At 39.5% G+C, this 21,726-nt stretch overlaps 2 protein-coding genes across 4 annotated transcripts; one reads left to right on the top strand and one right to left on the bottom strand.

The window, feature by feature from the left end:
* Window positions 1–725: 725 nt before the first annotated feature.
* LOC116438382 lies at window positions 726–5,652 on the bottom strand. 2 transcript variants are annotated; one of them, XM_032097256.1, is made up of 2 exons: window positions 5,081–5,652; window positions 726–1,829 (listed from the first exon to the last, which is right to left on the bottom strand). In XM_032097256.1, the coding sequence occupies exons 1-2, from the start codon at window positions 5,580–5,582 to the stop codon at window positions 1,804–1,806; spliced, it is 528 nt and encodes a 175-aa protein (XP_031953147.1). In that variant the 5' UTR covers window positions 5,583–5,652; the 3' UTR covers window positions 726–1,803. The 2 variants fall into 2 exon arrangements, with proteins under 2 accessions (XP_031953147.1, XP_031953145.1); XM_032097254.1 differs by lacking the exon at window positions 726–1,829 and adding an exon at window positions 3,081–3,822.
* SUB1 (SUB1 regulator of transcription) lies at window positions 4,634–20,056 on the top strand. 2 transcript variants are annotated; one of them, XM_032097258.1, is made up of 5 exons: window positions 4,634–4,735; window positions 6,669–6,741; window positions 8,098–8,217; window positions 14,044–14,152; window positions 16,863–20,056. In XM_032097258.1, exons 2-5 carry the CDS (start codon window positions 6,670–6,672, stop codon window positions 16,940–16,942), a joined length of 381 nt encoding a protein of 126 aa, XP_031953149.1. In that variant the 5' UTR covers window positions 4,634–4,735; window position 6,669; the 3' UTR covers window positions 16,943–20,056. The 2 variants fall into 2 exon arrangements, with proteins under 2 accessions (XP_031953149.1, XP_031953148.1); XM_032097257.1 differs by lacking the exon at window positions 4,634–4,735 and adding an exon at window positions 4,880–5,111.
* The last annotated feature ends 1,670 nt before the right edge of the window (window positions 20,057–21,726 follow it).

Below are 21,726 nucleotides of genomic sequence, written 5' to 3'. Positions count from 1 at the left end.
AAATGAAACAGTAATAAATTCAGATTAGATCCTTAAGGATATTTTGACCTTTACTGATTTCTCTATGTTTAACTGGAAGGAAAATACATGGAATGGTAAAGCGCAAGTCGTGGCAGAGGCAGAAAGACAGAAAAGCTTTAATGAAACACAGAAAAGGTATTTTTTGAACAGGAAAAATAAACTCCTCTGTCCCTGATCCTATTAAGATTACAGAAGAACAGCCAAGAAGTTCCAGAATGAAAACGTATGCTGGAACACAAATCTTTAATTTGGAATTAAATACAACAGATACTCTATTTGTGCAAAGTTCAAAGAGCCTAAAAATATCACAGACAAAAATGGCAAGCAAGCTAGCATTCAGAAAAACACATTTTTGACCTTAATTTCAACTGTATGAGAAGAGATCACCAAAATATGGTGAGAAGAAGAAAGTAGCGTAATAACATGAAAGTGTCATCAGTCCTACTGTTTTACTTTAATGTCCCAAGATGCATGACATAATGTCTCTGCTGCTGCCACAGGACTGCAAAACTGTGATTGAAACATAATGGGGAAAACGGAATGTTTTTAAATCTCAAGATTTGCTAAGTAAGATTAGGTAAGATTTCTTGGAGGCAACCTTCCAGTTTACGTAAAAGCAGGCTCTCAGCCAGCCTTTGCGTGCCCACCAGAGGGCAGGGCCACGCAGCAGAAGGTTAAAGCTTTCCAACACAGCACAGACCATGTTAACAAAAGCTGCTCTTTTATTTCCTGAAAAGGTAGTTTAATACTTAGTGCTCTCTTTGTAAGTGCTCTAGATAGAAAAAGAATTACAATCAGCATATGGAGTCCAGTTCTATCTTCTCAGCTGGAAATTATTTCAGATAGCTAGAGAGACAAGACATTCACCAGCTTATGAACCTTCTTATTTTAAAGTGATATTACATTTTTTAAGCAGTAAAGACAAAGACCCCACATTTTCGAACTATTAAAGCAAAAAAGTGGTACTTTTAGCAACAGGGTTTAAACACTGTACAGCGACCATAACAACAGACATATTAAAAAATATAAAAGTAATTTATTAAACCACAGATGGAAGTTATTATGGTTTAAGTTACTAAATTGCAACATAAAAAAACCACTTCCCAAACATAATAGAAAGTTATGCAAATATTCATGCAAACTCAAATTACATGATACACATGAGAAACAAACCAGTTCCAGTCCCACAAGCAAAACCCTATGTGGTAGCATCCCTTACTCTTTCTTTTCTGACACTTTAATAAAACGACTGTCAATAATATAAGCTAACTTCCCCTTTCACTGCAGATTTCTTCTTCCACCTTTTAAACTAGTAAGCACAGAACACAAAGCTTTAAAAGCTGTCCTACTTAGGTTTGCCCCAAAATGCTTTTCCTACTATATCTATTATTTCTAACCAGAGAAGTCATCCTTTGCAGTTAGTAATTGCTATGTAATCAGAAGCACGAGCATGTATTTTTCAGCATTCCCATTCAAATCTGCATGCTAAAATCTGTTACTGAAGAAAAAAGTAATGCTTCAATATTCTTCTCTGCCAAAGACATGTGGGATATGAAATGAGGCAATCAGGCAGTAACCAGAAGAATTTAAGCCCTTTTAAGGCAGCTACAGAAGGAAAGTGTCTGATGAAGGAACAAACCCATTACAAAAGTCTATTTTAAGAGCTTAGAAAGTGAAGTATACCCCTTGGGGGGATAGATGACTCACTCAGAAGGTAACAACAGATTTACCTTGGAAGAATCATGGCTCCTTTCCCACTGTTCTAAAGCCAGCATTTTTTTCTTAGTAGCTTCTTTCTTCTTTTCTAACTAAAATAAAATAAAATAAAATAAAATAAAATAAAATAAAATAAAATACAGTGAGGGTAATTCACCAAAAGCTCTAACAGCCACTATGCTCAATAACCAGAATATTTCTCAAAGAAATGTATCATTATTAAAAAGCAGAACATGAAATCCCCAGTTGCAGCAAACCTTCCTTTACCCTCGCTGACCTGTAATTTAGGAATTCAGCTGTAAAAATAAACTTGGTGCTTGCTTTGGAGGAAATGCTGCAGGTGGGAGAAATTAACCCATTAAGAGCCAGCATAAAATGTTTGTTTTAGTCAGTTTGACTTATGTCAAGGCTGAAAGACTTGATTAAAAATGCATAAAGAATTGTTGATTTTAATAAACAATTCCTTGATGATTTGATTAAAACCTGAGCACTCTTTGTGTACCAAGTGTTGAACTGTAAAAAAGCAAAGCATACAGGGATTACAAACACCTAAACTATCATTATACTTCTAATATGAAAAGTTAGTGAAAATTAGTTGGAAAGAGTAACTATGTTTTCTTACAGATTAATATTACATATTTGGAAGTGATCTTGTGTGGAATAGTTTTTTTTTTTGTTGTTGTTGGAGTTAAGCATTAAGTATTACAATACCATCTGTTCATCTTCCACAATTACGTGGCTTGACAAGCCTGGTGTTTGTGCAGTGGTGATAATTACTCTATTGCCTGCATATGATTTACTGTGCTTTGATTCTTGTATAAACAACCATATTTTTATCTTCCAAAGATCAGACATGTAGTAAGAATTGTATATTTTTCTATTTTTCTTTTCATTCTGCAACCTACATGACACTGTGAAACTGCAAGTTACCAATGATTATTTAGATGAGTACACTTCCTATTTCTGGTATTTCCTTCCTGTTTTCCTGCTATTAAAGTGAAGAAGTGAAAGCCACTTCTCACACCAAAAGCCAGTTTACTTCATGATGGGGGCTCCAAGGACCTCATGGATCCCCTCTAAAAACCTCTTTGCCCACCTCTTTTAAGTACTTTTTCAGAAACACTGCTTAGGACGTGCAGCTACTCTTGCTGAATTTGGGGGATTATTCCCTCTTGAATCATGATGTTTGCCCTTCTGGCCCATATTAACAATGAGAGATCTTTGCAATTTAAAAAAGCCAAAGACTTTTTATTTTAAACACTTTATTAATAGGTGCTTGTTATTTAAACGATGGAGGCCGATCACCCACTACCTCACTCTGCCTGCCCCAATTTTATCTGGAAGCTAGGCTTGGGATTATAGTCCACTTCCTATTTCTTATAGTTTGCTTGCACTTTTTACAAAAAGTTTGCACTCACATGGTAGCAAAAGCATAAGTCTAGCGTTAGTAGGAAAGAGAAAAGTACTAAACTGGTACTCGGTGTCTGAAGAACTGTCACTGCTCAGAACACAGCTACATGACCCATTGCCATGAACTGTGACCAGCAAATAGGAACAAGCCGTGTTAGTTTTGTGTGAATTATGACTGTATTTTAATGTAACTCCCATCATCAACTGAAAGGCTGAAATAGGTAGCACAGAAGACAAAACATGAAGCCACTTTGTGCTCTGACAGCATGCCTGGCCTGCTGCAGTCTGCAAAGGCTGCTAAAAGTTGCCTCTTACAAAACTGGGGGCAGAGGGCCCTTTCCTCGTCTCCCTTCCATTTTGCTGTGTCTTAGAAGCAGAACTCGTTTAGGCGAACTAAACCTTTTCAAGTCCTCTTCAGCAGGGTGCTCGGGATGCGTGACCCTATGAACACGCTACAGAAAAAAGCAACACTGACAGTATGTTTTCAAGCTCTTTATTTGCTTGGACAGTTTTTAAAAAGACAGTGTTTAAAAGAGGTGCTGAGACTGCTTTAACCTTCCATCCGCGGTGCTTCAGCCCCGAGGTGCCTGCCCGGACGGGTGCTCTGATGGTCCCCAGCTGCAAAGCCCCGCGGTAAGAGAAGGAAACCCGGGTCACCGGTGGCGGAAGGGGGATCTGCTGGCAGAAGGGGAACCATCAGAAGGGGCTCCCGAGCGGCGCCCCAGGCGTGGCGGGGCCGCGGTTTCGCAGCAGCCACACCCCGCCTCACGCCGCTGCCCGGGCGGCTCCAAGCGGCATCGAGGAACCGCTGCAGCACGTGAAAAAACCCTCCTATTTATGAATTATTGTAGGGGCTTTTTTCAGCCTGAAGAAGACTAAGGGGAGACTTCAGAGAACCACAGAATCAATTTGTAAAAGACCTCTGAGAGCACCGAGTTCAACTTACTCAACACCACCACGTCAAGCACCAAGTGCCACGTCCAGTCTTTCCTTCAACACCTCCAGGGACAGTGACTCCACCACCCCCCTGGGCAGCCCATTCCAATGTCTAATCGTTTCTGTGAAGAAGTTTTTCCTAATGTCCATCGCAGTCTACAGCTTCCTCGCGAGGGGAAGCAGACGGACAGGTAACACCGATCTCTTCACTCTCGTGGCCAATGACGGGGAGATTTAAGCTGGATATCAGGAAAAGGTTTTTCACTCAGAAGGTGGTTGGGCACTAGAACAGGCTCCCCAGGGAGGTGGTCACAGCACCAAGAAGCGTTAGGACAACGCTGTCAAGACACATAGTGTTACTCTTGGGGTGTCCTGTGCAGGGCCAGGAGTTCGATTCGATGTTCCCTGTGGGTCTCTGCCAACTTGGGATTTGCTGCGATCCTGTAAAACCTCCTTTCCAGCACTATGATCCCTCCCCCGCCCCTCACAGGAGGCGGGAACGGGCGACGAAAGGGACAAAGCGCCGCGTCCCCTTTAAAGCTGCCCCCCCCCCCCCCCCCCCCCCCCCACGTGAGCGGCCCGGGGCGGGCGTTCCGAGCCGCGTCAGTTCCGTCTGTGTCGCGGTGCAGAGGAGCCACGCGCGGAGCAGGACGTGAGTGCCGGGTCCCCCCGCGCGCCCCTGCCACGCCGCCATCTTCTCCGGCGTGCCCCCTCCCACGGCCCCCGCCGCCACCGCCGCGGCACCTCCCGGCCCGATCGGGACAGCCGCAGCCGGGCGGCGCCGAGGCGAGGCTTCCTCTTGTTCTTCGAGTGCCCGCGGTGCCCAGCGGGAGACATACCCCGCTGTGGGGCGGAGGAGCGAGCCGCCGCTGCCGAGGGAGAGCTGCCATGTTGGGGGCTCAGAGCCTGATTGAGGGAGAAGATGGCGCCCGGCCGCGCTCCCCCCCCGCGTCGGGAGCAGACCCGGCCCGCCGGCGACCCCTGGGCCGCTGGTTACCTTGCTGTCCTTTTCCTCCGCCCTGCCACCGGTAACCCGCATTCCCTTCGCCGCCGCCTTGCCCCGGGAAGACTTGGGCGTTCTCACCCGCCCACCCCCTCGCCCCCATCCTTGTTCGGGTCTCGAGTGTTTTTCTCGGGGGGCGACACAAGCCATGGAAAAGAGGAATAGGGGAGGAAAATGGCGGCTGGGATCCGCCTACCTGGAGTTCCGGGCTCGTCTTCCTTTCCTTACCTTCCCTCGCTTTCCCTTGGCCGAGCTCATCCCGGCCCCCTCCCCGGTGCTGCGGTGTCTCCTCACGCTCAGGCTCTCCCGGAGGGCACCCACCACCCCACATCCCTTTTTCCTCCAGTTTCCGCCCACACCTTCCTCCATATTGTCCCTTTCTCCTTCTTACGCGGACCCCGGGGTCATCCTCGCGAAACATCGTTTGGCTCGCCAGCTCAGTGTCATCCGTTTGCTCATTTTCACATTGTCCCATTCCAGCGCTCCTCTGCTCCATCCTAGAGCGTGGAGTGCGTGTGCTTCCTTCACACCCTGTGTTCTGTGCCGTGCTGCAGCTTCCGTCCTTGTGCTACAAGCTATTACCACAGGTTTTGCCCTACTTTAGAACCGCGTCGATCCATTAGCATTATTGGGGCTCTGGTTTGGTTGTTTTGTGTTGTTTTTTTTCATTTGCATACGTGGGAGTGTTTTTTCACTGCCCGTTTAAGAACACACTTATTCCTTTTTTCTTTTCTGAGATACTCTGTAATATTATCTTGGCCTTTCCTAGCTGAAGTTTGTATTATACACTTTCAGGGATGCTTAATTTTATTCTGAAAAAACAAATGAGCTGTGTATTTGTTACAAAGAGTTTCTAGCAGCAGGGAAGATGTGTAACCGCTATATCTAACCACATGTTTGCATACCAGGGTGATGTGCGAGGACACCTGGCAGCACGCATTCAAGGAATGCTCAATGTCTGCTTGTCTGGCAAATTAATAGACTCCAGTGACTGATGTGTTGAAACGCCAGTTAAAAATACTAATTGCAGTGCTGTAGCTCACTGTAACTGAGGTGTGTTTTGGACTGTTAGATTATAGGTGGAAGCTCGAGCGTCACGTGTGTGACAGTTGTGCAGCATGTTGCTTGCAAATCCACCTGGGTGAAATACCCATGTCAGAGTATAGATATTGTTGGGGTGTTAATGATTCATATTTGTGGATTTAACAGAAAGGATTCAGCTGGAGGGCAGTATTACACTGTGTATTTTATGTTGTGAGTTTTGCTGTGTCTGGGGATATATGAAAATTGTGAGAAGTCGTTCTGCTGTAAACAGTTCAGAAGCCAAACCGCTGCATTTAATGTGCCCTAAACGTGTTTCAATGCAGCTGCAGCAAAAAAGGGGAAGATACATATATATATGAGGAAAAAATGCTTGATACTGCATCTACAATGTGTATTAAAGCTTAAATGAAAAGGCAAGAAAGTCTTTAGGAGGGCTTAAAGAAGATGAGCCAGTACAAACAGGTTTGAAGATTGCTTTCCAGCCAAAATGGAATGTCATTCCTTATATAGTGTTCTCATGTTATTTTTCTTTTCCCAGAATGCCTAAATCAAAGGAACTTGTATCTTCAAGCTCATCTGCCAGTGATTCAGATAGTGAAGTTGACAAAAAGGTGAACATTATATACAGGTCATTACTGTATTAACTGTTTTGTTTCAGGCTGGGGTTAAGGAAATAGGTGAGCATATGTCACAACATGCATGTCATTCCATATGATTTATCAGACACTTTAAGGAACTTTCTGTTCCACCCACCCACCTCAACAACTACAACAACAAAAAACAAACAACCCACCTTCCAAGTTTGGGTGGATTGCATAATTTTTGCCCTGAAGAAAAGTTTTCTTCTTCAGTTGCATTTTGTTTTCTTCATGCCATTCCGTATGATAATTGCAAGTTCCCAGTAATTCTTTGCTGCTTTGTGGCAAGCTTCTGAAGGCTTCCGAAGAAGAATTTGGACTTACTTTCAGAACATGCCCACAGCCACACACTTCCATTTTAATATTTGGTTACTTCTCCGTAACAAAAATCTGCCCTGTGTTCCTTGTGTTGCTTGCTCATCTTGTTTGCATGGATTTTTTTCTCTGCTTCTTTTTCTTTTATTTGCTGTTTTATCATCTGCTAGTTTCTCACTTAAAAGCTGAGCCAACCTGAATGTCTTTGAGTTGATAAGTTTTAAGATGACTGTTTCAAATTTATAAATTGAATGTTTCCCTTTAATTTTAATAGTTACTAAAGATAGAAGTTTGCACAGATGTGCCAATCATTATGAACAAAATCAGAAAAAACTAGTTAATTTATCTTTTTAAGAAGTGCTAGGTGGTAACAGGGACACCAGGTCTTTTCATGTAGTACAGTGCATGAAGAGGTTTGGTCTCCTGTTTCTAAGTGAGTAGAAATAGTAACTTTGTAGCTTCTCTGGTTAATCTGATTTACAGGTGATACTGTCTGAATCCTTTAAAAAGTTGCATAATTTATCATGCTGTGTACAGCGACTGGATGCTTATTAAAAAAACAATTGTCTGATAGAGGTGGTTTCCAGATCCTTCATTCATTATCTTATCTACGGTTTTTTTCTTTTTTTGGAGGTGTTGCAAGCTGTTCTGTACTTTTTGGTCCGTTTAGTGGAAAAGAAGATGCCATTTCCATCAGACTTAAAGTTTTTCGTAAAACTACTGAACTGACAGTGTTACTGTGCAGAAAGAGAAGGATTTTTGAAATGTATTTTGATCTGATTAAATTCTCTTTAATGCCAAAGTATTATGGTAAACTTCACTGAGAACAGAATCAGGCTCATTTTGAAGTTTTTAAAACTCCAGTCTAAATGTACAGTGTTAGATTCCTGCCTTCACAGCAAGAAGGTGGAAAAGTGCATTGCTTGGTAGTAGTCTGTGACATATAATGTAAACTTACCTGTAGCGTACAGAGTGATTGTGGCTCATGCTCTTCTTTTTTTATTTTGCTCCAAGGCAAAGCGGAAAAAGCAAGTAACTCCAGAAAAAACTGTAAAGAAACAAAAGACTGGTGAAAGTTCAAAAGGTGCAGCTTCTTCTAAGCAAAGTGGTAACAGAGATGAGAATATGTTTCAGGTAAAATTGATGACTCATAAAACGTGGTTAAGGTAACATGTTACATCATATGCTGCATAAATTTTACGAGGTGATGTGAATTTCTTAACAGTGTAGTGCTTGGCCTCCTGAATCTCTGGAAGGGGTTATGATGCTGGCATTTAGATGAGATGCTCAGAAAAGCATGGTCAGATTTCAACAGAGTAAAAGAATGTGAGTGGTATCAATTGATCGAATTCTCATGACTTTGTTCCTGGTAGCTCTGGGTAGTCATTTTGTCAGTAAATACAGCACTTACCATCAGTATACTTTAAATATTAGATCAGGTTTGTCTCTACATGGAAATGTTTTTTTAATTAGGGCTCCTGAAAAAAATGTTCTTGGAAACCAAAGTGTGGACTCTTTGTTCCTATTTAACTAGGTCAAGGGCAGTTTGGCCTCCTGTATTATGACAGCATCTTGGAATAAGTTTTGTTTGTTCCTTTATGTTATGATGTAGGGTTTTATCACTGAACATCCATAAAGATAGTAACTTGTGGTATTGCCCTGTTTTTAAGATGGGATGAATGTCTGTTTTTCAGTGGAAAGATGCATTTGTGAATTCAGGGTATTGCAGTTCCCGGGGTTAGCTGAGGCAGTAGCAGTGTGTGCTGAGAGAGCTGATACACAGCTCAGAATTAGCTGTATTGGGGGTGTGGATCAAGATCTGTTACAGGTCTCTGACTAGCTGGCTGGAAAGGAACTTAAATTCTTGAGGCTTTGATTCTCAAGTTTGTAAAAAGGTGTGGGAAAGGTGCCTAATGAGATGACCCAAGCACAGAGTAATGTAAATGAAATGGTTCTCGGCTGTAGCTGTGTGAAGTAATACAGGGGAAGAAAAGTCTCTTCTAGAGAGAAGACCTGCTTAACTGATATTGTGATACAGGGCAGTTATTTTTAATGTCTCAATTCTTACTTCTCCTATGTTCAGGAGGGAGAGCTTCACTTGAATGCTATGTTTGGACTTCTGTATTGAAGGAAGTTTATAGTATTTTTAGTTCTGCTTGGGCATGCTTTGAACCTTGTAGGAAAAATGAAATAGTGAATTCTACAGCTTACAAGGTGAACTGCAGGTAGAACTTTGTAATAAAGAACTATGTATAAACTTAATGCTATGTTTGTAGTAAGTTCAGAAATTCCAGTTGCTATGGTTTTAGTAAGTTCAGAAATTCCAGTCTTGGAGAAAACTTAAAATTTTTAGTGTTCCCCTGATGCAAAAGCACACCCAGACCTTTTCAAATAAAAAATGAAAGTATGCATGCTCTGGTTTCCTGAAACCTTTTCGACCTAAGATAATAAAAAGTTACTAAAAACAGACAGTAGAGGACTCCTATTACTCAGATAAGAACAGGGTTCTTCTGGTGTTGAGTAGAATACAGATCTTTGAATATCACCTTGACCTAAAATATCAGCGTTACCCAGTCTGTGCCTGTCTTTTAAGTAATAGACAATAAAATATTTTTTAGATTATTCATTGTTATGTATAGCGTTGTCTGTTTTTGTACTCTACGTAACTTCTGTGCAGTAACTAACATGCAGATGTTTAAGTATAGAAATAAAACTACAGTAGGTCTGAGGATACTCCTGGTTCCTGCCCCCCTACCCAGGGCTCATTAATTTTTTAGATACAGTTTTGTTTGTTCTAGGCTTCTTAGTGATACTAGAAACGCCTTTCTGGAGACTTTCTCTCCCATGGCAGTAAAATGATCTCTGATGTGAAAGTGGCTTTGCAGTATAACTTTACAAGTGTGGCTTCAGCTGATGGAAATCAGGTTGTAAAGCCTTCATAGGATAGTCACAAGTTCTATGGTGTCCATATTGTGTGTGGGAGTGGCTGCAAATGATGTGAAACCAAGAGTCTTCTTGTTCTACACCCTCAGGCTGTGTTCTTGAAGCATACAGATTCCCTTAATATAGAGCTGATTGTGTCTGTTGTATTAAGAAGATTCAGCATTTTCTTAAATATGTACATTTTATATTTTTGTTTGAGTTGGTTGGTGTAATGGTTTTTTGGCAACTACTTACAAAGAATAGTGCTAATGTAAGTAGAAGAGAATTCATTCAATATAAGAGACAAGGTTTATATGTTTACATGTCTTGGCCTTACTAGGTTTTATAGGGAACCAACCTAGTGTACCCTGCAGCTTGATAACAGATCTGTGTGCTGTTAGGATGCTGAAATTTATGTTTCTCCCATATGTGATGCATTACTCGAGGCCCTAAGGACAGGCATTATTTGTGTTCATGTGGAAGGGTTTAGCCTTGATGCATTAGATTCCTGTCTCTGGCTTCAAGCCAACCTGAGCTCTGCACCATGTGCTTTGGTTAGTTTGACTAATCGTATCATCAACCTGTGCCTGATTTGGATAAGGTTTGTCAGGATGCATTAATGACTACCCAGAGCAGAACCGCACTGCATGATCATGCATTTAACTGAAATTGTTACTTCAGAAGTTATCTCCGTATTCTGTCCACCTTGCAAGCCCTTATTTTTTTTGAGTTTTGACCATATTTGGTATTTAGCTAGTGAGAAATAAGTTTGTTGATTTTTCCAGTGTAATTTATCAGTGTCTTTATCATAGGCTCGTGAAAGAAGGTCAGCATAAATTTATGATGCTCTGAAACTGTGATTGGTTTAGCACACTAATTATGAAACTTAGGTGGTCACCAATGCATTTTGCAATTTGCTTTGTTGCAGATCTCACTATTTACAGGAGTCTTGTGCTCTTTCGAATGCTTTACATATGGTTATTGGCTAGGGAAGAGAGAGGGTTTGTTGCTGTTTACGCTTGCACTGTGTGTTTAATCCAGAAAAACTGGATTTAGGAAAAAGGATGAAGAAGGTGCTTGCTGAAGCTCACAGGAAATCAGTTGCATATCTATAAATGAACAGAGACACAGTTGAGTGCTTTTTATTCTAAGAAACAGAAACCTGGAAATAATGTTTTTAATGTCTTCTGATTTATGTAAGTCAATTGCGTAGTATAATGTAAGGATGTATAGTATTTAATAAAAAGTGTATGAACTTCTCTGTGAAGGCTGAACTGCACTAAGTACTCTTATAAATTGTCATGACTTGTGGTTTAATCCCAGCCAGCAGCCAAGCCCCAGGCAGCCACTCACTCAACACCCCCACCAGTGGGATCGGGGAGAGAACTGGAAGGGTAAAAGCTGGAAAATTCGAGGGTTGAGATAAAGGCAGTTTATTAGGGAAAGCAAGAGCTGCACATGCAAGCAAAGCAAAATAAGGAGTTAATTCCCCATTTCCCATGGGCAGGCAGGAGTTCAGCCATCTCCAGGAGAGCAGGGCCCATCACATGTAACAGTGACTTGATAAGACAAATGTCATCATGCCAAACATGCCCCCTTTCCTCTTCTTCCCTCCACTTTGTAGACTGAACGCGGTATCATCCGGTCTGGAACATCCCTTTGGTCAGTTGGGGTCACCTCTCCCAGCTGTGCCTCCTCCCAATCCCCCAAGCACCCCCAGCTTCCCTGCCAGTGTGGCAGTGTGAGAAGCAGAAACAACCTTGGCTCTGTGTAAGCTCTGCTCAGCAGTAACTAAAACATCTCTGTGTTATCATCGCTGCTCAGGACAAATCCAAAACACAGCCCCATATCAGCCAACGTGAAGAAAATTGATTCTTCCCAATACAGCAACTTTTGGTATGCTGCTCTGCTTATGGAGATACAAAAATACCTTCCATCAGTGAAATTACTCTTAGGATTATCAGCAGCTTCATGAAGAAAAATTGTTCAGAAATGAACCTATACCAGAGTTACAGGTAGCTAAATATCAAGAAACATCAATTTACTTAACTAGTTAAATCTAGATTTTTTTTGGTGTGTTTTTAACTGTAGATGTTTGTTTGAACTGTACTTTAGAAGCCTATTTAAAAATTTTAGTAGTGGCAACTTTTGCATAGAGTTCAACTAAATATCTGAAATTTAATAAGAATATTAAGCTGAAATCTAGACATGATGTGAAATCTAACTTGGTTTCAGCATTTACATAGAGAAATACTTCCATCTAAGGCTTAATGATTGAATGAATGTGAACTTTACATTATTGCCCCTCACCTTACTGGAATTGAATTAAGACATAGAGTCTTTCTTACCCTTGAAATTGCATTCTAAACCCTTTTACTGTATTTGCAGCTGTGATCTGCTATATTGAATTAGATTTTATTTCTTACGACAAATCTGGAATTACTTGGCAAGGCACTAATATTCTTCAATAGCCATGGAAAAAAAAAGGTGCCGCAGAGTGCTACTGCTTGAAGCTTTTCCTGGAGGTGACCTTAAAAGTTACTGGAGCGTAAAGGGTAAAACTAAGAAATGTTCTTCATGTTGGCTATTTAGGATATTCTTTGCCAGGAGTGCAGATGGACTTGGGCATGGTACCACGTTTGGTCTGAAAGAGCTAAGCTGCCATAATATTATACTTCTATTTTTGAATTTTAAAATTGTTGTGTAATTTTATCAGTTAAAAATACTGTCATCTAAACAGTAATGTCTTACTAATTTTAAAGGATGATTTGAACTAGGAAAAGTGCTTCAGACTTACGTTATCTAAATATGTCCTATTTGTTTTTAAATCAATTTTAGATGTCATATAGCATGTGCAGAAGGAGAAAAACTTATTTAAGCAAACAAAGTATTCATGTTTCTATCTATTTTGTGAAATAAGAGCAATACACTTAAACATCTGTGAATTATTGTAGTTGGTTGGAGAGTTCTTCAGTCTTTCTGGTCAGACTTAATGCTAATTTTTGTGCCAGAAGTGTTGGCCTCTCCTTAAATTATATCAAAATGGAACATGCAGAGATAAAGGAAGTTGAAATTGGAAGGTAGCATTTTACCAGGAAGAAGTATTTTATTTTAAAAATGTTTACTTTAGAATCTGTTCTTTCATTATAAAATGTATCCAGGAGGTGCATACAGAATTCTAAAGATTTCTTAGAATTGCAAGAAACTGTATTTGGTTATGTTTTAATTATCTAATTTCTGGTTCTCAAATTCACCTTGTACTTGGAATTTATGTAAATAGATTTTTTTTTAATCATATTTGGAAAGATCTTGAATAAGCCAAAATATGTAGTGTATTGCATAGTTGGTGGTATGATGCTTCCCCAACTTTCCCCCCACTCCACCCCCCCCAAAAAAGGAGGTGCCCATGTAATTCAGTTACGACACTGGTTTGAAAACTACGGCATTCCAAAATCCAAGTTCCACAATTTCATACTGTGCTATATGCTGGTAAACTTAAAAGATTAGACTGTTTTTGAACACCTGGTACAGTGATGTACCTATGAGGACTTGGGAGAGGGCATGGGACAGTTGGTGGGTAACGTTCATTTGCATCTGTATTTACTGTGTTAAAGGAAAAAAAAGGGAAGGTATCACACATGAACATCTAATTTGCTTTCTGTACGTGTGGAATGGACTAAAATGTAGATTTGGGAGTAGAGCTCCCTTTCTCCTTCTTTGTTTAGAACTGTTGCAAAGAAAGGAAATACATTTTTTCAGAAAACAGTAAATTCATTACTTGCAAGAAACAAGCATGTAAAGAATACAGGTATTTTTATTCTAGGAGGGCCACTTTTGCATTGAGCACTGCCTGCTCAGCCAGTTTTAAGTCATTACTTATTAGCCTACTGACTACTCTGAATTAAGCTTTTAATCTAGCTGTTTCTGTGGTGTCTAAAATAAGCTGCAGTGTCACATGTCAAGAGTCTAATGCTGCTGGGGAAAGTGAATGCTCTAATACATAAAATACCTAAAAGACCTTTATATGTGTTTTGACAGATTGGCAAAATGAGGTATGTCAGTGTTCGAGACTTTAAAGGGAAAGTCTTAATTGATATTAGAGAATATTGGATGGATCAAGAAGGTGAAATGAAGCCTGGCAGAAAAGGTATTGTTCTGTTTCATGTTACTTTGTATTAAAACATGGCCTGTACTTTGCAGTAGAACTTCCTATATCATGTTTTTCTCCTTTGTTGGTACGTGATATTTACTTCCTTACCATTTATATTTTTGCAAAGAATTAGCTTTATCTGTAGATCACGGATAAAATCTTAAGTGGATTTATTGGCCTGAGTCCATTTTCCTAAACAGTTGCTCAATGATTTATGGAAAGCTAGGTGTCAAGTACAAGCAAATTTGGTAGGGGAGTTATAAACATGTTTATACCATAGCCATACTTCCCCCACACCCCCATTTGATTAGTTTAACAGAATTTCCTCTATTATGGTTGGATTTATTATTTCAAACTGTAACTGAAAATATTTAATAATTTTTCTAAGATTTTAGTTTTGTTAAACCAACCGTTTCCTTCAGTTCCTATTCAATTTTAGATTAAAACAACCTAAACATTTAAAGTGACTAATTTTGAAAAAAAAAGTTTAAAAATACTTTAGTAGAGGGTGGAATATCTCAAGTGTACCAAGTTAGTAATCTGCAGCACAGCACAAGCCTCTGTACCTCTAGTTGCACAGCTGCTTCTCATGGCAGGGCTTCACTGTGAACCACTTTCAGAACTTTCACATCTCAAGATGGGGATTGCAGGACAGTTGTAGTAGTAGTGCTGTGCTTAATGTTATGTTGCTTCTCTTTGAAAAGCCTACTTTTTATCTGTTTTCATATAGCATCAGTGAAAGGTAAGTGTGAACCATTCTGCCCTGGGGATTCACAGAACCACAGAATGGTTTCTCTTGGAAGGGACCTTGAAGATCACCTCATTCAACCCCCTCCCTGCTGTGGGCAGGCACACCTCCCACTAGACCAGGTTGCACAGAGACCCCATCCAGCCTGGCCTTGAACACTTCCAGGGATGGGGCATCCACAGCTTCTCTGGGCAACCTGTGCCAGTGCATCACTACACTCACAGTAAAGAATTTCTTCCTAATGCCCAATCTAAATCTACCCTTTTCAGTTTGAAGCCATTCCCCCTTGCCCTGTCACTACACGATGTTGCAAAAAGTCCTTCCCCAGTCTTATGTATTGGGAGGCTGCTGAGTTTGAAGAAATTCAATGTACAATCACCATAAGGTTTGTAACATTCTTTTGGTGTGTTCAGGAGCAACTCAGTAAACAGTCGTTTAGAAAGTTTGAGAAGCATTTTCAACATTTCTTAAATAACCACTGACAGTAGGTTTGCGTGAACAGATGCACTGGTGCTCTACAGGAAAATTGCTTGTTTTGGATTTGTTGTTGCTAATTAACAAAAAAGGTTCCTCTAAGGACTTTACCTTCTGTGTTTCAAGGTGGAATTTCAAATGGCAAGCTACAGTGGGATTTGATGGGTGGGCTAAGTGACAAAAATGGCATGATGTAGATAGAAATGTTTATCAATGCAGCAAGAGTCTGAACTTTATTGTGATAAAATTATTAATAATCTGATACAGTATGGGAGTCTAATATTTCCTTGATGCAGTCATAAGCTGCTTATCTAGCTGTCCTAAAACCAGGATAAGCAGTCAAAAATTTGTAATAAAACAAAAATAAACCGAGCAGTTTAAATTACTCTTAGTATCTCAAGCAGCAGATCTGAACTTTTTGTGGTTCATCTGGTCTGTTGTTGAGGGACATCTTCATGACATTTAATCCTCTAATAGTGGTTAGTACACCTGACCTGTTTTCAGATGAGGCCTGCCCACCAAAGACTGGTGGAAGACTGCTTAGAGAAGCTCCATGTACACTGCTTGCTGCTTAGAATTGTGGTGGTGCTCTGGTAAGACACTGATACTAAAAGAAAAGAAAAGGCTATGAGCTCCAGAAGTGGAATTCAAAGTTTCAGCTGTTTACAGGTCCTGCTCCACCTTCAGGGAGAAAGCAATGAAGGAAAACTATCCCTGGGAGGGGAGAGTGGGAGTAACGAGTGGAAGAGCTTGGCAGGAGAAAGTATGGGAGGTATCCCTGGGAGCCTGCTCTTTCACAGAGTGGGTGTGGAAATTGTAGGGTAAGATAGAGTAGACCAAAAGCACAAATGAAACGTGCCTGTACTCAAGCTTGAGGAAGATGAGATCACATTTAGAATTGAAGTGATGGGTTGTGGGATACTGAATGATTATTGGTTGAATATCACTAGAAACTATAGTGAACTTGAAGTAAAAAGTAACTTCAGTGCTGGTTTGTGAGCGCTAGCAAGTGATACAGAGTCTCTCCAAGAGGTTACTTACAGCGTGTGTTATTTACAGTGCTTTAAGAAACAAAAGCGGGGAAAGCCTCCCAGAATTGCAGTACTTGAAAAAGGCACAGCAGACCTGTCTGCATAGGTGCAGCTTTTAGTAGCCAGTGATTTCTTGCTTATCACCCATGGCGTTTGTACTGCCTTCTGTCAAGGCCAGAGTTATATTTCACTTCCTGTGTTTAGTCTAGTACTTGTACAATTATTTGTTACACACATTTTCTTTGCAAACTTGTCTAGAGATAACCTATAGTTAAGTTGAACTGTTGGAAGTGGGTAGTTTCACTTTGTAACTAAGATGATTGTTGAAGTATCTCAGGCATTAATATTATAACACAGACTGTGTGTACATGAAAGCAGCCTTTATAATTATTGCACAAGATCCTGCACCACAATTTTCTTTTTGTCTTAAGTGTTTATTTTTAATGCTTTTCAGGTATTTCTTTAAATCCAGAACAGTGGAACCAGCTGAAGGAACAGATTTCTGATATTGATGATGCAGTAAGAAAACTCTAAAGACAGAGCCATACAAAAACTTATATCATTTAGTGGTATTAAGCAGTCTTTTTACATTGGCTTTAGTTTTCTAAAATATTGTTTTCCAAGCTATTGTATATTTGGATTGCAAAACAATTTGTAAGATGAATACTTTTTTTATGTGCATTAAAAGTGTATTCTGAGTGAGGCTATTTGTGTATACTTTACTAAAAGGAGTTGTGTTGCTTTCACCCCATGGTGTAAAATAAACAAATCAAGTAATATGTAAAGCATACTTGTTTATGGCCTTTTGATTGAAGGTGTTTGCTGATAAGGCCACCTAATAGCTTTAGTCGTTGTATTTCAGTTTAGTTTACAGTTAATACGAATTTGTTTTCTGAGGGGATTTCTTAAAATGTCTCAAGTTCACTTCTATTGCATTTTCTTTGGTATTGCCCTGCAGCTTTCTGCTTTAAGACTTGATACAAACAGTGAATACTTGGAAAAACACATTTTTGTAGATAATTTTCAATACTGTATTTGCTAATTTACCCGATTTATTTAGATGTAAGCAGTCTTGAATATATAGCGTTTTTTGCATTACTTGCATGAAGGATTATGCTAAACAGTAACACTTGAACACAAAACACATGCTCTCTCTTCCCATTTTTCTACTGCTTGCTTGACCTAGAAAATACAAGTAGCCTTTTTCGTGGACTTTAGATGTGAAGCATAACTTCTACAGTAATAGACATATACCTCAGAGTAAGACAGTATTTCAAGGCTCCAGATGTGGTTATTAGTACACTTTCCAAAGTTTGCATTAAATTCATTCTGGAACACATACTAACCAGTTATTCTATAAAAAAGGAGCGGTTTACCTGTCTGCAGGATTTTTGTTCATTTGGAAGTATTGCTTAAACAATGATGCTTAAATTAGACTGTAACACAAGTTAAACAATCAAACAGGGTTAAAACTGCTGCAGCCAAAATGTCTGTCTGTCATATTTCTGCCCCATCCACTCTGCCTGCCCAGACCATTGAACTCGGGTTGCTTCCTGTGGCTTACGTGTGCACAGCTGGCTTATCTTTGTACAGAAGGCGCTTAGCGCGCACAGGGAGCTTACCCGGTACACGGCGGACCATGACCCAGCAAGCTTGGCTGGTCAGCCCTGGTACCTCCTGGACAGAAAAGCCTCTGCCCTGTGGAAGCTCTGTTACACAAGGTGCTGCCCTAGAGGAAGGGCTTCTTGGTGACACTGAGTCACAAACAATGGAAGGAAGAAAGGAGAATGTGATGGAGAACTTGGAGATGTAAGGGGCACACCAGGGTGAAAGTTAATGGTGCCAGAACAAAGTTGGCTGGCACGTAATAACTACACTGAAGAAACTGAAGCAGAGCTGGAGGAGTTAATTTTCTGACATAATTAAGCAAAGCAAGAAGATAGAACAACTTTATGAGAAAGGACCAGTGAATGTCCAACTTAATTAGTTTGGGTGTAATTTTCCCATTTGATGATAACATAGTCTCTAAACTTTGTATAGATAAACAGGATTTACTGTTTGTTTAGTTATGGAGCATTTTAATACAGTTTATATTGCAGTCAGGATTGTAAGTGCCATATGCAGTCTTGTTTATGTGCTGCAGAGTTCATAATTCAATGCTAATAGGTATTAAAGGCTGAGGAAGAGAGACTTCATCAAATTGTGCATATTACTTAAGTATGTCACATATCTTCACCTTCTTTTTAACTTACCCATTGTTGACATATTACAAATTAAGATCTGTTTTTGTACAGCTCAAGAAATTTTAAATTTGTAGGAACTGCTTGAGGATGAATAAAAGGGTGAAGAGATGTTTGTGGTAGCAGATGTGGTTTTGGGCACAACATTCCTTTTTGAGTGACTCTTTAACAACATATAGGGCTATTTGGACCAAATAGAATGAATATGAAATAGCTGCTAAAATTTTACAGATAAGTGAGTGAAATAAATTGCTTCAGATCACTATAGACAGGTTCTAGATGTTTTTTATTGCAATATATATAATGTGATTTTGTTCTTTCAAGTCTGAAATTTTGCAACCATATTTAATGCATTTTACCTCAAAACTTCCAAGTGGCTACTTAACAGTGCATGATTATATTGGAGGGAATATTGTCCTCACTTAGATTACTGTGCTAATAGGTCAGTTGTGTTCAGGAAGGTGGAAAATTTGGGGAGAGTAAGTGAAAAAGTTTAATACAGTGATTAGTTTTCATGTGGAAATTGCTGGTAGAGGTATTCAAAGAAATTAGTATTTGTTAACCATGAACTATGAGTTATTAGTAGGTATCAAAAGAGACAAGTCAGTTTCACAAATGAACTCAAAATGGGATGAGTTGATCAGGTGACTGATATACTTGTGAGATGGTAATATGCAAGTAACCTCGACAGAAATGTGACACATTCAGTATTATTTTGAAATAAACAGCTGGTAGTGATTTGTCATGTGATCATCTGTAGGGTTTTTTTTGAGAAGAAAATTCAAATCTTTTTTAGAATAAAGATTATTTTCTTGCAGACAGTGTTAGCTAGGATGTGTGTAGAAGTGTCCATGGATGAAAATTGTGCATGTATGACGAGGCTGTTTAATGTGAGATAAAAGCGCTGCTCCCTCTCCCATTTAGGTGATGAAAGATACATTTGATTCTTGGTGTTTATGCAGGGCATATTAGCAATATGTTTTATAAATTAAGCCTACTGTGGAGCTTAGGGGAAAAAACACATCACAGAGCTGCCAAAGTACCGTATGTGTGTTAATCAAACTGTCATGTACCATGTTGCTCGTATGTGGAGATGTTCATCTTTAAAATAAACAGATGCAGTACTAATTTTGATATTTCTTTTAAAGAAAATAGCCCTGGTTATGTACATATGTGATCTGTTAGCAAAAAAAAAAAATTGATGATTGTAATTCTGGTAACTCAAATGTCTTATTGTTAGCCATGTGGAATGTTTCATGTTTAGCTCTGGTGGCATCCAATGCAGAGAGGCCACTGGAAATATGAGCCCTTCAACTGTAATTACCTTAATGTTCAAATAAAAAATAGTTAAACGGCATATGTGTAATAACAATTTGAACACTTGGAAATAAAAAAAGTCTTCTGTTGACATAGTGTTATTTTTAATAGAAATTTAGCTAGACTATAATGTTATGGTACCTGCTGTTTCTTTCTTGCAACAGTTGTAATTTGGAAATTTGAAAACTTCATTATCTTAAATTTGGTTTATGTTGTGGGTGGGGAACTGATGGTGTAGCCCAGAGGGATAGAAATTTTTCACTAGGATAAAAAGGGCAACTATCATGTAAATACTGAAGCAATGGATACAAACACATTTTCAAGCATCAAATAGAAGGAAAGTGCCTGGTAAGTTGTTACTCTTACAAGAATGGCTGATTATCTTTTTTCAGTGGAGTTTCTCTGACTGTAAATGTAGCCACAGATGAGGTAGAAAAACCTCACACATTTATTGTCATTGGTCAGTTATATCTGCATAGGCTTCTTTAGCAAGGATATTTGTTTTTCACATACTTGAAGTGACTGATGTGTAGGGTGTGGATTAATTAGTAGATTGTAGCCCTGAACCTAACAGACTTTTCTTGAAGTAATTTTGAGTAGTCTAGCCACTGAAACAGAAATTACTCTGGCTCTAAGGGAAGAAATGGAGTGAGGGGTTGATGGAGGGTCATCATGTCTTCCCTAATCTTCATTCACTTACTTCCCTTACTTATGGGGTTCTTTGTAGCTCTGGTGACTGTGTATGGAAGAGCATTCCAGTAGGCACTCTGTCTTGTGGTGAATCAAGGATGCATGTCCTCTGGTTGTAGCTACGTAGAAGTGTGTGAAAACATCTGCTGAGGAACTGAAATAAATGGTCCTTGGCTTAATGATGGTTTGTCAGGGTAGCTTAATTCTGCTATCATGTGAGCAGAAGGACATGCCACCAATCTTGGGGGCACTTTAAGAGCCTGGCACCTGTTCGCTTGGTATTGCACTTGATTTAACAAAAATGTAATAGTTTTTTATAAGATCTGCTTAATTTGGTTTTTATTGTTACTTCCATTTTGTTTTCAGTGATTCCATATGCTCATCATTGATCAGATGTCAAATGAGGTATGGATTGAGGTTGTGTTGAGGACCCAAGTTTTTAAAAGTTACCTGTTAGAAGAAAGTGAGCTCTCAGTCCTAAAGGTGAAAGGAGCTTGCTGTAGAACTGTGAAAGCTGGTGCAATTAACAGACTCTGCTGGGAAATATCTAGCTGTATTTGATAAGAAAAACATGCCTGCTTGGTCAGCATGCCTAGTAGACTGCTGTTAGTTATCAACACTACTGACTTGGGCAGGAATTAATAAGACGAAAACTGCTGAAGTAAAGAAACTGTAAGATTTTACATAACCCACTTATATGTGTTATCTAAAAAAGAGCTGTTTCACACCTTAAGAATTTAAATGCTTTATGCTTTCACTAATAGGCTAATGTGTCAGAATAATTTTTACACTGTTGAAAACAGAGCTCATTTCATCTTATTTAATGTTAAACCTCAGTTCATCTGTTCACTAAAATAACCCTCACACCACAGATGTGAGGGAGAGGTGAATGACAGTATATTAAGAACAAATTTGAGATTGGCACAACCCTAGCAATAAGCTTCTTGAAATTAAAGCCAGGCAGTGTATATAGCAATAACACTTTGCAATGTGTTTGTGGCATTGATTTTATGCAACCTTTTGAAGGTTTTTGCTAGCTGTCTCAATGTGAAACAGCTTTCCTGTTTCCTC

This window comes from Corvus moneduloides, chromosome Z, assembly GCF_009650955.1.
Source record: "Corvus moneduloides isolate bCorMon1 chromosome Z, bCorMon1.pri, whole genome shotgun sequence".
NCBI classification, from domain to species: Eukaryota; Metazoa; Chordata; class Aves; order Passeriformes; family Corvidae; genus Corvus; species Corvus moneduloides.
The sequence above is the reverse complement of the archived record's forward strand: the minus strand, read 5'-3'. Positions and strand labels throughout refer to the sequence as shown.